At 37.1% G+C, this 13493-nt stretch overlaps 1 protein-coding gene across 1 annotated transcript in view; it reads right to left on the minus strand.

Moving 5' to 3' along the window:
* Positions 1 to 311: 311 nt before the first annotated feature.
* The window catches only part of PDZD8 (PDZ domain containing 8), a 65304-nt gene continuing 52122 nt past the window's right edge, over positions 312 to 13493 (minus strand). Inside the window, exons 4-5 of the mRNA XM_072995491.2 lie at positions 9681 to 9843; positions 312 to 4826 (exon numbers count right to left, since the gene is read on the minus strand). Of these exons, the coding sequence (XP_072851592.2) occupies positions 2527 to 4826; positions 9681 to 9843 (2463 nt within the window). The 3' untranslated portion in view covers positions 312 to 2526. The remainder of the gene's footprint in view (positions 4827 to 9680; positions 9844 to 13493) is intronic.

Here is a 13493-nt window from a genome sequence, read left to right on the forward strand (position 1 = left end):
AGCCCTTCCAGAGGCTGGCTTGAAAGAGCTATCTGAAGGAAGACAATTGAAAGCCAGAGCTTTAGAACATATCCTCATACAGTAGATCAGTGGTTCCCAACTTCATGTAATCCAAGTGTTCTTGGATTGCAATTCCCAGAAACCCAAGTCAGCATAACTGGCAGTGAAAGCTTTTGGGAACTGTAGTCCAGAACACCTGGGTTATCCAAGGCTGGGAACCACTGTTGTAGATGATAAAAAGATCTTAACTCCAGATATGTATCTGTATTATTCTATTCACAGTTAACAACTTGGAACAGAGAAACTGAGAATTTATATTAAAAAGGTTTTATTAAAGCTCGTTCTCATGATAAAATCATCTCTGACAATCATCTCAGGCAGATTTCCATAAATATGTGCAAGTGTCAAGTAGTTACCACTATATCATGATATTCACATTTCAGTGGCAGTTTTATTTTCAGCTATGTACGGTAAAGCACAGAAGCAAAGAATATAATAGGAATGTATTAATACAGCTTGCTTCTCAAGATCAGTGTTTATTATGATTATATATTTTGCATGTTTTCCTTGTTGCTAATGTATCATTATTTTGCCACCATTCTCACGCAACAGTTAGAATATTGCACTACATTTAATTTATATTATACAATCATCATAGCAGAGTATTGATCCCCAACTTGTCATATCTTTTTAATTAATTGATAAACTGTATGATGTTATTTTGGAAAATCTAATGTCTACATTATTGCTGTAGTTGTTTCCTCATCAGTAAGTGTTTAAAAGCAGTACACCTGGAGACAAGCAAACCAGCAATGGACACTTATAAGCACTGGTAAACAATCCAGAAAATAAATTTTGCAAGACAGTTTTTATTAGCAGTGAACCTTTTTTGGGGGTGTATTTTGAGAAACACAATAAATTATGAAATAACTTTTAAAAGTATAGAACTACACCCCTTTTAAGCATCAATTGTGTTCTCAATTTAGCAATTGGTTACTTTTTTCAAAAGTGAGAAATGATAATTTTTTTAAAATAGAAAGTTTCAATTATTCACTGCCATTTACAGTAAAGCTCATTTAACACAGTAACATGTGGTTGCTTGCCAAGGTAAAAATAATTTAGTTATACTACCTTTATTTATTTGTACAAAGGTATTTTTATAGCACAATTCCTAAGCTAATGTTGAATGTGCACAGGGAAAATAAGCCTAAACTTACAGATTTAAAGTCCCTCAAATAACGTTTCTCACATCAGATCACTGATGTGATCAATAAAGAGTTTACAAAGTTTCAGTGAAAGAACTACACATGAAAACAACGTGGAGGATATATCAGGGATCTCCTACCAACTCTCCTCAGACTGAAGAAGCTACTTGGATGAGTAGCGAAATGTTTCAACCTAATAAAGAAGTCCAGTTGCCATGACTCAACTTCCTGATAACCCCACTTGGATGACTGAGAATCTTACAGAACTACACGCTATATTAAAACACTGAGCATTTGATTGTTGTTCTTTTGTGCATGATGTCATCCAAACTGGTAGAAAGTATATCATTTTAGCTATTTTATTTAAATTTAATTTGCTTGATCATCAAGACATTGAAGTCATAATTTCTGTGGCAAAATCAACACCAGAATAAACAAAAAATGCTACAATTTCTTCAACAGGTGTATAGGGGTTAGTACGTTTTAGAGTGATATGTTCTATAGAGCCTCCATTTATTTTTACATCAACATAAGAATCTTTCGCTGGCACATTCCCAATAAATTACTATGCAATACTGGTACAGCTGAAGTTTAGGAAAAAGTGTAATGCCAGTAGTTTTTAAGGGAGTAGTTATGAAGAGCCATTTTAAGAGTTCTGGATCAAATGTGCTTTAGACGTTCTACTTGGTTAACAACAGGACCTCCCAAGAAGAAAGAATATACAAGCATAGACTTAAGTCTTCAAAACTTGTGAATGAAAAAAACCATGGAAAACTAAGATACTGATATGCAAGAAAACCTTTACTAAATTTTGTAAAATAAAATCACTGTGTTGGCTATGATTGGCAAAAAAAGAGAAAAAAATCTAAAACTTGCAATTTCTCTCCCTCTGCTCAAACATGTTAAAGAGTCAATGGGACATTCCAAATCTTCAGAACCTGATCTTTCAGTAACTTTTATGGTGGAGATAATTTCAGCATGAAGTAAAAATCTGAAGTTTTTAAACATAGTAAGAAAGATGAATAAAAAGAAAATCACAATTTTAACATGAAAGTTTAGAAAAAGTCAAAATAAATTAAAAATAATCTTCCAGTTTAAATCCCCAAAATATTTGTAAACACAATATGAACTAGCTTCTTGAACAAAAATAAAAGGGGGTGATACTGTACCTGGGAAGAAAACTTTAACTATGCTCTTATACAGGTTTTAAAAAATGGAGAAGCAACTTTTATACATTGTACCGGTGTTTAATTACATTTTGATGTATCTGGTCTAGTTCTGAATAAGTGCAAAGTATTTTCCTGAGGCCAAATGTGCAGTATCAGTCCACTGGTTCATCAGCTGCTTCACGTCTTTCTTCTTCTAGTAGGCTTTCAAGTACTGGAGCCATCACTAGAGCACTATCATCTTCATTATCCATTTCATCTGCTAAGTTGTCATCTTCATATTTATCCTCTTTTCCAGATTCCAGATCTAAAGTAGTATTTTCCAAAGCTTCTATATCTTCAATGCCTGCTTTATAGTGAATCATAAGGAGTGTAAGGGCTTGCAGTCGTTCACCCGATTTAGCCAATGCAGCTGACAACAACATTTTTTTTCTTGTATCTGCTGCTTCTTTCTTTTCTCTAATTAGAGAATTATTATTTTCCAGTTCCTGGTCTATTTCATATTGCAGTTTTTCCAACATGATCTCTAATTTCTGGATTCTCTCCTCTGTAGGCAAACTTCTATAAAGATCTCGACCAATCTCTTTAACAGCAATGAAGACACTATCATCAAGTCCTCCTTCCTTCCTTGCTAACTTTATCGCTGAACCTGATGATGATTTAGAAGGGCTACTTGGACAACCAATTTCTGTGTCACTACCTTCATTATCAGAAGGATGTGGTGTGTGCTTTGGTGAAGGCTCTACTGCATCAGACCCTTGGTCACTAACACGAACTTTAGGAACCTGGCGAAGGTTTAATAATCGGGTGCTTGTATTGATGATGTGTCTTGTTAAACCTGTTGTTTTATTTGTAGTTTTCAATTCTGAATCAACACGAGATCCTGTTGTGCTCTGAGAATCTTGGCTTTCTAATTTTAAAGAATGTAGGGCTCGCTCAAACCGTCTTGTGGCTCCTAAACAAAATGGGGCCTCAGTTAGGCATTTTTCTTGACATTTTTTGTGGCAAACATAAGCACAAACCACACATTGTGATGCTGCTTTTGTCCAAACCTTCTTTTTGCAGTAGTCACACCATGTTGGATTCTGAAATTGAGTATCTTGAAAATTATGCTTATTTTCAGTATAAATAATCTGTCCAAAATAAGGATCCTCTTTTGGAAGAATAGGAGCTGTTGCTGCTTCTGAAACATTTTCTTTTTCTTTTTCCAATAGAAAACTTGAATCTTCTGGTTCACCTTCTTTTAAATATTTAAAATGTACAGTAATATCACCATAACAAAAGTTTTCATTGAAGCCTTTGTGTGATATCAAAGTACGTAATGCAGTTCTACTTACTGTAGCTTTAGGTGCAGGAGGATTTAATCTAAATTGTTTAATAAATTCCATGGAGGATGTGGCTATACAATCTAGAGCTATTTCTTCAAGTTTTATGCTTTCATATCCTAAACAGATGAGTCCACCTAGTTTGAAAGGGTCTCTGCACCAAATGGCTACATTTAAGTATTTGTGTTCTTTCTCTACTTCAAATATGCAAGAAGAGGCTTTTGTCCTTGGCCATTTCCCTAATCGATTACGATAAGGAATTTCAGGTGTTTCCCACGAATGATGGCTTACTATAGTTGACCTTGAACTCTGTGAAGATTGTGATGATTCTGAAGGTTCTTTTGCTATTTCCAATTTGTTTGCAACTGGTTTGTTTGTAATTGTTTTAGAACTCTGGGATATCTCTGAAGGTTCTTTAAGCACTTCTGGTTTGTTTGCAACTGTTTTTGGATTCTGTGAAGATTCTGAAGTTTCCTTTGTTTCTGGTTTGTTTGTAACTGGCTTGGAACCTACAGGTTCTTCCCCTAAATCATTATTTTTTGTTGGCTTTTCTGAACTTTTATCTCCATTATTTGCAGGAACTGCAAGTCTGTCTAGTTTCTCAGATGATAAGTCACCAGTTTCTGGTTTATTTTGAACTTCACTGGGAACTGGGGTTACTTTTAGCTGTGGCCTAGGTGGTACAGGAGGTTTATTTGCTTGTGGCTGTTTGTTTGTTTGTTGGGTTGCATCCAGATTCTCTGCATTTCTGAGTACTACTTGTTTGGCTGCCTCTCTGAAAAGTGCTCTTGCAGATGTCTGATGACTTCCTAAATATGACTTGCGATTTAGTACTGGTGATACAGTTCCAGGTGGCTTAGTAGTAAGTGTCACTGTTGTATGCTTTGGGCTTGTTGTGGACAAATCTTCTTTGAATTCATTTGATTTAAGTTCATTTGCCAAGTCCTCAAATTCTAAATCCATTTCTTTCATCTCAGCCTCTGTCAATGTGACATCATCTGGAAATACTGAGTCTTCCAATTGTACAAGATTATCTTGTACTCCAACAGGTCTTTCATAATACACTATGACTCTGTCCCCAGCCTGTCTGATCAGCTTTAGGACTTGTACTGTTGATGTAATTCTAACTCCTGTTAAGAAGACAAAATAAAGCAAGAGTCAACCATATGAAGGAACATTAGAAAAATGGCTAAAAGTAATGACAACTATCCAAATTCAGGGTGCCACACATGACATGTTTGAGACAAAATCTCTACATCTAGCAGTTAAGGTTGCAACTGGGAACTGAACATTATTGATGGTTAGATCTGACAGAATTAATTACCTGTTGAAAGGAACAGAAGAAAAAAAATTCAAGTACCATTCCTTGGATTGAGGAGTCAGAATTTAGTTTACCAACAATCCAAACAAGTGACAGTTACCGATACAGGTAACTCATGCCACCTAGTCAATATGCAAATTATTTCTGAATTAGGGCTATTATAATTAGTGAATGTTATCAGTCTTACAGATTCAAGATTTGGATTCTTCCATGATACAAAATGGCACATTGTTGGTTATATCCTATTTATATCCCAATCTTTTTTTCATGAAGCTCAGAGTAGCATGTATTACATTTATTTCATTCTCATATGCAACACACCCTCTAATTTTCAGCCCTGCTGGGCTGGGCTCCACCACTCTCACGTGCGACTCTGCTTCCCCCTTGCACAGGGTTCCATCACAACCAGAACCAAAGGGGCTAGAAATTATCACTGTGGGTTGACAGTTGACAGATAATGATTAGGTCATGACCATCTATGGCTAAGTGGGGAATGGAATTTGTATTTTCCACATCTGCTCTAGTGGTTGCACCACACTTGCTTATTACATACCAATAGTGGTATTAATGCCTTTTTGGCATGACAACCTAGATGGTTCTATTTCTTTCCTATATTTAAATGTTTGTGAACCGAGAACAATTACAAAAAAAAAAGCAAATAAATGACAGCTGGGCACAAGAAATGTGCAACTTTAGGCAACAGCATTTTAAATGCATTATACTGCATTTCAGATACTTCCAGTGCAAAGAGTAGAGATGTAATGTTAACTAGTGGAACTTTAGACCTCGAAACCACAAATGGCATAGAAGCAGGCATAAAGCGGTGTGGTAGTGATTTAAATCTAGAAATGTAGACATCATATGGGAACACAGAGGAAGGAAAGTGGCTTAAGAAGAGAATTATATATTTAGCAAAGATTCATATGGGTCAGATTTCCATGTTCCCAAAGGAACCAGTGTGATGCCTACTCCCCTTTCATCAACTCTAGCTTGAATATATCACACATCTGTTGCATTGTTTTTCTTGTCAGTAGCATAACTTGAGACTACAAATTGGCTGTATATATTGTTTTTTAGATACTCCCACCTTAATTCTATCTGAGGTAGTAAATTATAATCTGTGAAGGCTCACAAAGTAATAAATCTGTTAGTCTTAAAGGTACTTGAATGTTTTTTTTTCTGATACACCTGCAGAATATGGTTACTTCTTTAAAGAGTGCTATCACTGTCTGCTACAGAAAACTAGGGAAACAAACCACAAATGCATATTTAGGGATCGTTTGAAAAGTAAGTATAACCGTGGAAGGTCTGGCAATGAAGCAATAATGAAAAATGTTATGTGCTCTTAAATGTTTTAGATTTGTATGATTTTGTTTTATGTTTTTAAAAGATAAATAAAAATAGTAATGAAAAAAACCTAAACAGACAAGGAAGTTAGGAAGCTGAGTTAGCTACAGAGACCAGGGCAGCAAAGTCACATTCTTACATTAAGTGTGAAAACATACCTCACAACACCAAGATCTTTTATACAGATTTTAATACGATTATTAAAGAAATACTAAAACATCATTTACAAAGACAGAAAGAAATCTTTGATATCAGGTGAGCTATACAATATCTTTTATATTTATTTTTATACAGTATATACACCCAAAACTTCCCAGGAGGTATACAGCATTTATGGCTCCTGGAAACCTTTGGGCTTCTACCTCTATACATGTAATTCAATCCCTGAAGATCAACAGAACAGATGGAAAAAGCTAGAAGAGGCATGTATGAGGCAAGCATGGTAATGATTGTCAGCTCATCCATTGTCATGCAAAATTACTTCCACCGATTTGTATTCTGTTTTTCCACTAATAATGCCCAGTTCAGTGTTTAGATATTTGGCTGCAGAGTCAGAGGATGGGAGTTCAATTCTCCACGTGCCTCCTTGACAAGGGCAGGACTTGATGATCCATATAGTCCTTTCCAGCTCTGCAGTTCTAAAATTATGGTCATGATGATTAATTGGTTCATGACATATTTAATAAGAGTAAGTACAGCAATTTAAAAACAACATAAAACATTACATCAATGGATAAATACATAATAAAATAACAATACAATGTTGAATAAAGCACAAATAGAAAAACATAATTCAGGAACTTTAAACCTGAATGTCTGTCTCAGTGAAAGAGGACATCATAACTGAAGAGGAGGAAGCGATTCCTTAGAACTAATTCCTTAAGTAATGAACTAGTATTATTTTATGTGAAGAACACACTGTAGTGTGTGACAGATGGGATGAGCCTTGTTAATGGGCTGAAAGAGAAACTGGGTTGTGGTGAGCAGGTTAACTTTATAGGAACATGCCTGCATGGCTACTTGCATCACATGTCATTTAGACACACTTGTAAATAAGAGGGGAGAGGTGTTGGACATGTATATAAATACCAATGAAAATCTAGCCATAAGATTCTGTGTTTACTCCAAGCACAATACAACTAAAGTGCTTGCACTCAGAATCAAAAGTCTCCACATCAGCTTTTAAGCTGATTGAAGGGGGAAAGCTGAAAGTAGCCCTTTGTATCATACCTCATATTCCTCTGGAGGATGCCTGAAACCTGAAGAGTTGCTTTTTTGAGAGGGTGTAGAGAGCTGCAGTAGGCAGGGAGCATCAACAAACAGGACAGAGCTACCAGGGATTTGTTGCAGGGTACCATATTTAGAGTGTGCACCTTCCCCCAGACATTGAAAATCATCCCTACAACCTGATCTCATACTGCAGGAAAAGTTAGCACTAGATGAAGCCTCTGACGCAAATTTCCCTAATTTTCAGCAAGCTGTGCAGTCTGTATATTGGGCCACTGAGAAAGAGGAGAGGACAGGTGGTTGGCCTACCGGGCCCCACTGAGGCAGCAGAGGACAGGTCTGCCAAGAGGCAAAGAGGAAGTAACATCTAGATGGAGGACTGCTCTAACAGGATAATGGGGATACCAGGTTTCCCCTGCTAGAAGGCAGGTTTACCTAGATCCCAGTAGTCCAGACCTCTGGGCTGGATAGTGCAAAGTCATTTTATCAAAATATGGTGTGCTAAATGAGATTTCTCTCTGTCTGTCTTCTGATTTGTTCCTGTAGATCTGGTAAAGGTAAAGGTAAAGGTTCCCCTTGACAATTTTTGTCCAGTTGTGTTCGACTTTAGGGGAAAGTGCTCATCCCCGTTTCCAAGCCATAGAGCCAGCATTTTGTCCGAAGACAATCTTCCGTGGTCACATGGCCAGTGCGACTTAGACACGGAACGCCGTTACCTTCCCACCGAGGTAGTCCCTATTTATCTACTTGCATTTGCATGCTTTCGAACCGCTAGGTTGGCGGGAGCTGGGACAAGCGACGAGAGCTCACTCCATCACGTAGCTTCGATCTTACGACTGCTTGGTCTTCTGACCCTGCAGCACAGGCTTCTGCGGTTTAGCCTGCAGCGCCACCACGTCCCTCAGTGCCACCACGTCCCTGTAGATCTGACAGTGCTGTTAATCCCCTGTTGAGGACAGGAGATCCTGGTATGCTATTCAGTCCTATAATGACTTTTTCTACTACTTGCACGTCATGAAAGAAAAAGGTGATTTGGAGGCACATTATCTGCTGCTTGCCCAGCTGCCAAAATTGCAAGTTACAGCTCTGTTAACAAAAATCTGAGCAAAACAGAGCAAGGATAGATAAACTTTGGTCTAATCCTCAGTGGTGCCCTAGATCTTGTGCAATATGTAGGCAGTGGTCATTCAGTTAGGAAAAATTATCCACGGTGGAATTAAAGTCAACATATATTTAAGTGGAGAGTTGCTAAAACAATAGATTTCAAGGAAAAAATGTTTCAAAAATGAGAAGAACTTGAAACAAAGATAAAGATAAAAAAGCAAATTCCTTCAAGATAATGGAAGGTTGTTTAAAAATCACAATAAACAAAATGCTTGAATAGTTAACAAGCATAGTTAAGAAAGCTTTAAAAGACAAGGTGATTTATTTTTAATAAGCCAAATCTTGACCGCATGAGGAAAAATGAAGGAGCATAAACTCCAACTACACAAATGAATACTGACCATAATGTAAGAAAAAAGGGAAGAGGCTGAGTGGAATATCGCTAAATGTAGTAGAAATAAGCAATAAAAACTAATATAAAATACACCTCAGAAGTAGGAAACCAATCTGCTAGTTAATAAGCGTGTTGATGACAAAGGTGTGAAATTATGAAGAAGGATGGAGTTTTGCCCAGAAAAGCGGGTGAATTTTTTAGTCATTCCTCCCTACAGACGATAAGGGTGAGAGTCTAGGAGATTTCTATCACTTGTGCTTTCTGTTCTCACTGCCATACTTTAACTGCACAAAAAAGGGGCATGTGTGGCAAAATCAGTTACAGAGAAATGAAAGCTAAACTTAACATAATGATCTCTCTAAACAGCCTATTCTTTGGCATGGGCTTCTAACTTAATGGACTCCATCAGCCCTATGTTTGGCCTGCTAGATAATCAGTGGAAGGATGCCTGCTTATGGGAGTGCGACAAAAAACAAACAAACAAAAAAACAAAAATTGGAGGTCTACTGAGCCACTGATGAGCAAGTATACAGGATTTCATCAGACCATGCCAGCTTAATGTACTTTTAAAGAATTGGTTTTGCTACTTACCACCAATAGCTATAAGTCGATCTCCCCTCTGAAGATCAGCAGTTGCAGCAGCAGAGTTTGGGATGACTGTCTCAATAACAACATGTCCTGATTCCCCTTCCTTAGCTTGCACTTGACGGAGAGTAAGTCCAACACTTGGTGAACTTCCTTTTACTAGTTCTACCTGAGAAAAAAGTAAAATGTGAACAATAAATTTCACAGTACAGTGGACCCTTGACTTACAGACGGCTTGACTTACAGACTTTTTGAGTTACAGACTTCTCTGGCCGCAAAATTTAGGTTTAACTTGCAGCCTGAGAATTGACTTACAGACCAGAAAAAAACCAAAATAGAACAAAAATGGCCTGTTACGGGATTAATCGGTTTTCAATGCACTGTAGGTCAATGGAGACTTCACCTACAGACTTTTTGACTTGAGAACCGCCTTCCAATACGGATTAAGTTCTCAAGTCAAGACCCCACTGTATTAATACTGGATACTCTAATTTACAAGATTGAATACTATGTGCAATATCTTATTTTTAAAATAAGTACAAGATAATTTAATCTGAATTGAAATAAATATTTAACACACAAAATTATAATTTTGCCCTGTCAGTGCAAGTATGTAAGAGGTGGTATATTTTGCAGGGGATAACCAATAATAAATTGTAATATGATGTTTGTTTCAAATTGTACAGTACTGTATCATTACCTAGCTAATGATGATTTTTTACCACCAAAGAAATTGATGGAAAATGCTTTACGTAAGCTAAAGCGTACTCAAGCTTTGCAGACATCTATACTGTACACAACTAGTTTGATAGCTCAGTAAGTCAAATAGCAGGTAGGGAGTTCAATTCCTCATTGTGCCTCTCAGAAAAAGAACCAGCTTGTGTAACCTTGGGCAGGCTGCAAAGTACCCCCAAAACAAGGAAGTGGAAACTACTTCTGAGTACTTTGTATTAAGAAAACTCTGGTATGGCCTACTTTAAGTAAAAATTGACTTTATAGCACATAATTATTATTTATATTGTACAAGCCTTTAATGAAGCTAATGCATGGCTAAATAAAACACATTTAGCTCCATAAACATCATACTGTATGCTATATTCAAACCCACCAGGGATAGGATATATGTCATTCTCCACATGTTGCTGGCTGTAATTACCACCTGTCTTAGCCAGCATAACATATATTCTTTTATGCTTTAATCAATTTTATAATATTCCATTTCTTCACCGTGCCATGGTTTTCACAATAGTCTCATTACTATTGCTTCACATCTAATTTATAAGAATTAGTATTACTGTTGTTTTCAATTCAATTTATGTACAATGTTGATATTTATGTTTATTTTCCCATATTACAAAATATTTTCTACTTAAAGCTACATAACTAAAACATGTGGTTGAAATAAAAAGCTAGGTTTTCTATTCCCTCCCCCTCATTATTATAAGCATACTTGTAATAGCTTATTCTCATCCTAGGACTGCAAACTAGTAATTTCTCATAACAGCTGGAAATAGCCAGTTTCCTTGACATGCAAGAAGTAAACTTTTTAGCAATTAGTATGATTGCCCAGGTCTTCCAAGTAAATGGCAATTACAGGAGCAGAACAGAAAAGATACAGCTGGCAATCAGCACTTAGGAGAACAACGTGTGTAGTTTTTTAAAATAAATAACCCCAAGTTCTGCTTGTAATTCTGCTGTTGTTCTACCACTGAAAACAACTTAATATTGGCATAGTTCCTGTTTAACTCTTCTTTTTCACAGACTTTTAGTACTGACGAAATCCAGGTGCATCTTCTTAGTACTGAGAAGCATGAAAAATACTGTTTTCCACTCTTTAGTCCTAAATCCTTATTGATCAAAATGATCCCTTTAATATAGCACTTATGCATGGCTCAGTTATGAGAAAATTTATAAGGCTAAGTTTAATAATCTCATATAGATGCTAACTGTATTTTGATTGAGGGCATGGGAGACATGACAATAAGATTCACTCTGAAGTTATGGTAATTGTTTCACTTTCCAGTTTCTTTCTTCAAAATTCTTGAGAAATACATTTTATCCATTTGTTACAATTAATGTACACAGCTGTTGTGTTTGCCCTAAAATAGTGACTCCCGACCTTGGGTAACCCACCAAAGAAGCTATCACCATCTGCAGCACTGGCTGGGGTTTCTGGGCATTGCAGTCCAACAGTTGGGTTACCTAAGATTGGGAACTATGAATGTTCTAGAACAGATCTCACACTTCGAAAGTAATCAAACTGAAAAACTCTGGAGAAAGAAGTCAGATTTCGATGTATTCTTGAAGGCTTTCATGGCCGGGATTTGATGGTTCTTTTGGGTTTTTCGGGCTCTTTGGCCGTGTTCTGAAGCTTGCTCTTCCTGATGTTTCACCACTCTCTGTGGCCAGCATCTTCAGAGGACTGGAGTAGGAACTCAGTCCATGCTCTGTTGCTGTTTGTTGGATAGTTGAGTATTTATAGCTGTGGGAACAGCTTTTGTCCTTTTCAGGAGATAGGGTGATCAGCGTGTTTTTGTTGTGGATGTATTGTTGTGATAAGTGGGAGAGATTATCTGTCACTGTGGTTGATGGGTGTCTTTAGCTGGTCTTTTTTGTGCCATGATCCCTGGTCCTTGTGGCTGGGTAGAGTTCGTTGACCTTCTGCAGGATGTATTTTCCAATGCTGGAAGCCAGGCCTTGTTCAGTTTCAGACTTTCCTCTTTTTTGTTGAAGCTATGCTGATGTTTATGGATTTCAATGGCTTCCCTGTGCAGTCTAACATAATGATTGTTAGTGTTGTCCAGTACTTCTGTCTTTTGAAATAGAATTTCATGTCCAGCTTGTTTTAGGGCATGTTCAGCTACTGCTGATTTTTCCGGTTGTTTTAGTCTGCATTGTCTCTCATGTTCTTTGATTCTGGTGTGAATGCTGCATTTTGTGGTTCCAATATATACCTGTCCACAACCACAAGGTATCCGGTATACTCCTGCAGTGGTGAGGGGGTCCCTTCTGTCCTTTGCTGACTGTAACATTTGTTGTATTTTTGTGGTGGGTCTGAATACTGTTTGTAGGTTGTGTTTTCTCAAAAGTTTTCCCATGCGGTCCGTGACTCCTTTGATGTATGGCAGAAATACTTTATTTGTGGGTAGCTGTTTTTCCTCTTCAGTTTGGTGTTGTTTTCTTGGTTTGATGGCTGTTTTGATTTCATTCTTGGAATAGCCATTCGCCTGTAGGGCCCAATTCAGATGGTTGAGTTCGGTGCTGAGAAATTGAACTTCACAGTTCCGATTTACCCGGTCTACCAGTGTTTTGATTATGCCTCTTTTTTGTTGTGGGTGGTGGTTGGAGTTTTTGTGTAGGTACTGGTCTGTGTGGGTGGGTTTTCTGTAGACCTTGTGTCCCAATCAGAAGTCAGTTTTGCGTATGACCATGACATCTAAGAACGGGAGTTGGCCCTCTATTTCTTTTTCCATGGTGAATTGTACTTTTGGGTGGATGCTGTTAAGATGGTTTAGGAATTCTTCCAGTTTTTTTTTTAAATGACAGAGGTTATTGCACAGCATACAGTAATTTGATATTTCATCTTTATATATGGAAACAAAAATTGTGATTCTCATTTTTAATTAAATTATCTTTTATGTGAGTTTTCCCAACAATGGGAAAGAAAATTCTGGAAAAGCTGCAAGGACTAAGGGTCTAATGGAGATACTGAGAAGAGTGTCCTATTTCACCCTTTGCTCCTGCTTGCAAACAGAAAGAGATCATTGTCTCTATATCAGTTCAGATCACTTGGTTTTGTCAATTACTGTAATGTTTTAT

Source organism: Pogona vitticeps, chromosome 3 (genome assembly GCF_051106095.1).
Source record: "Pogona vitticeps strain Pit_001003342236 chromosome 3, PviZW2.1, whole genome shotgun sequence".
In the NCBI taxonomy this organism is placed as follows: Eukaryota; Metazoa; Chordata; class Lepidosauria; order Squamata; family Agamidae; genus Pogona; species Pogona vitticeps.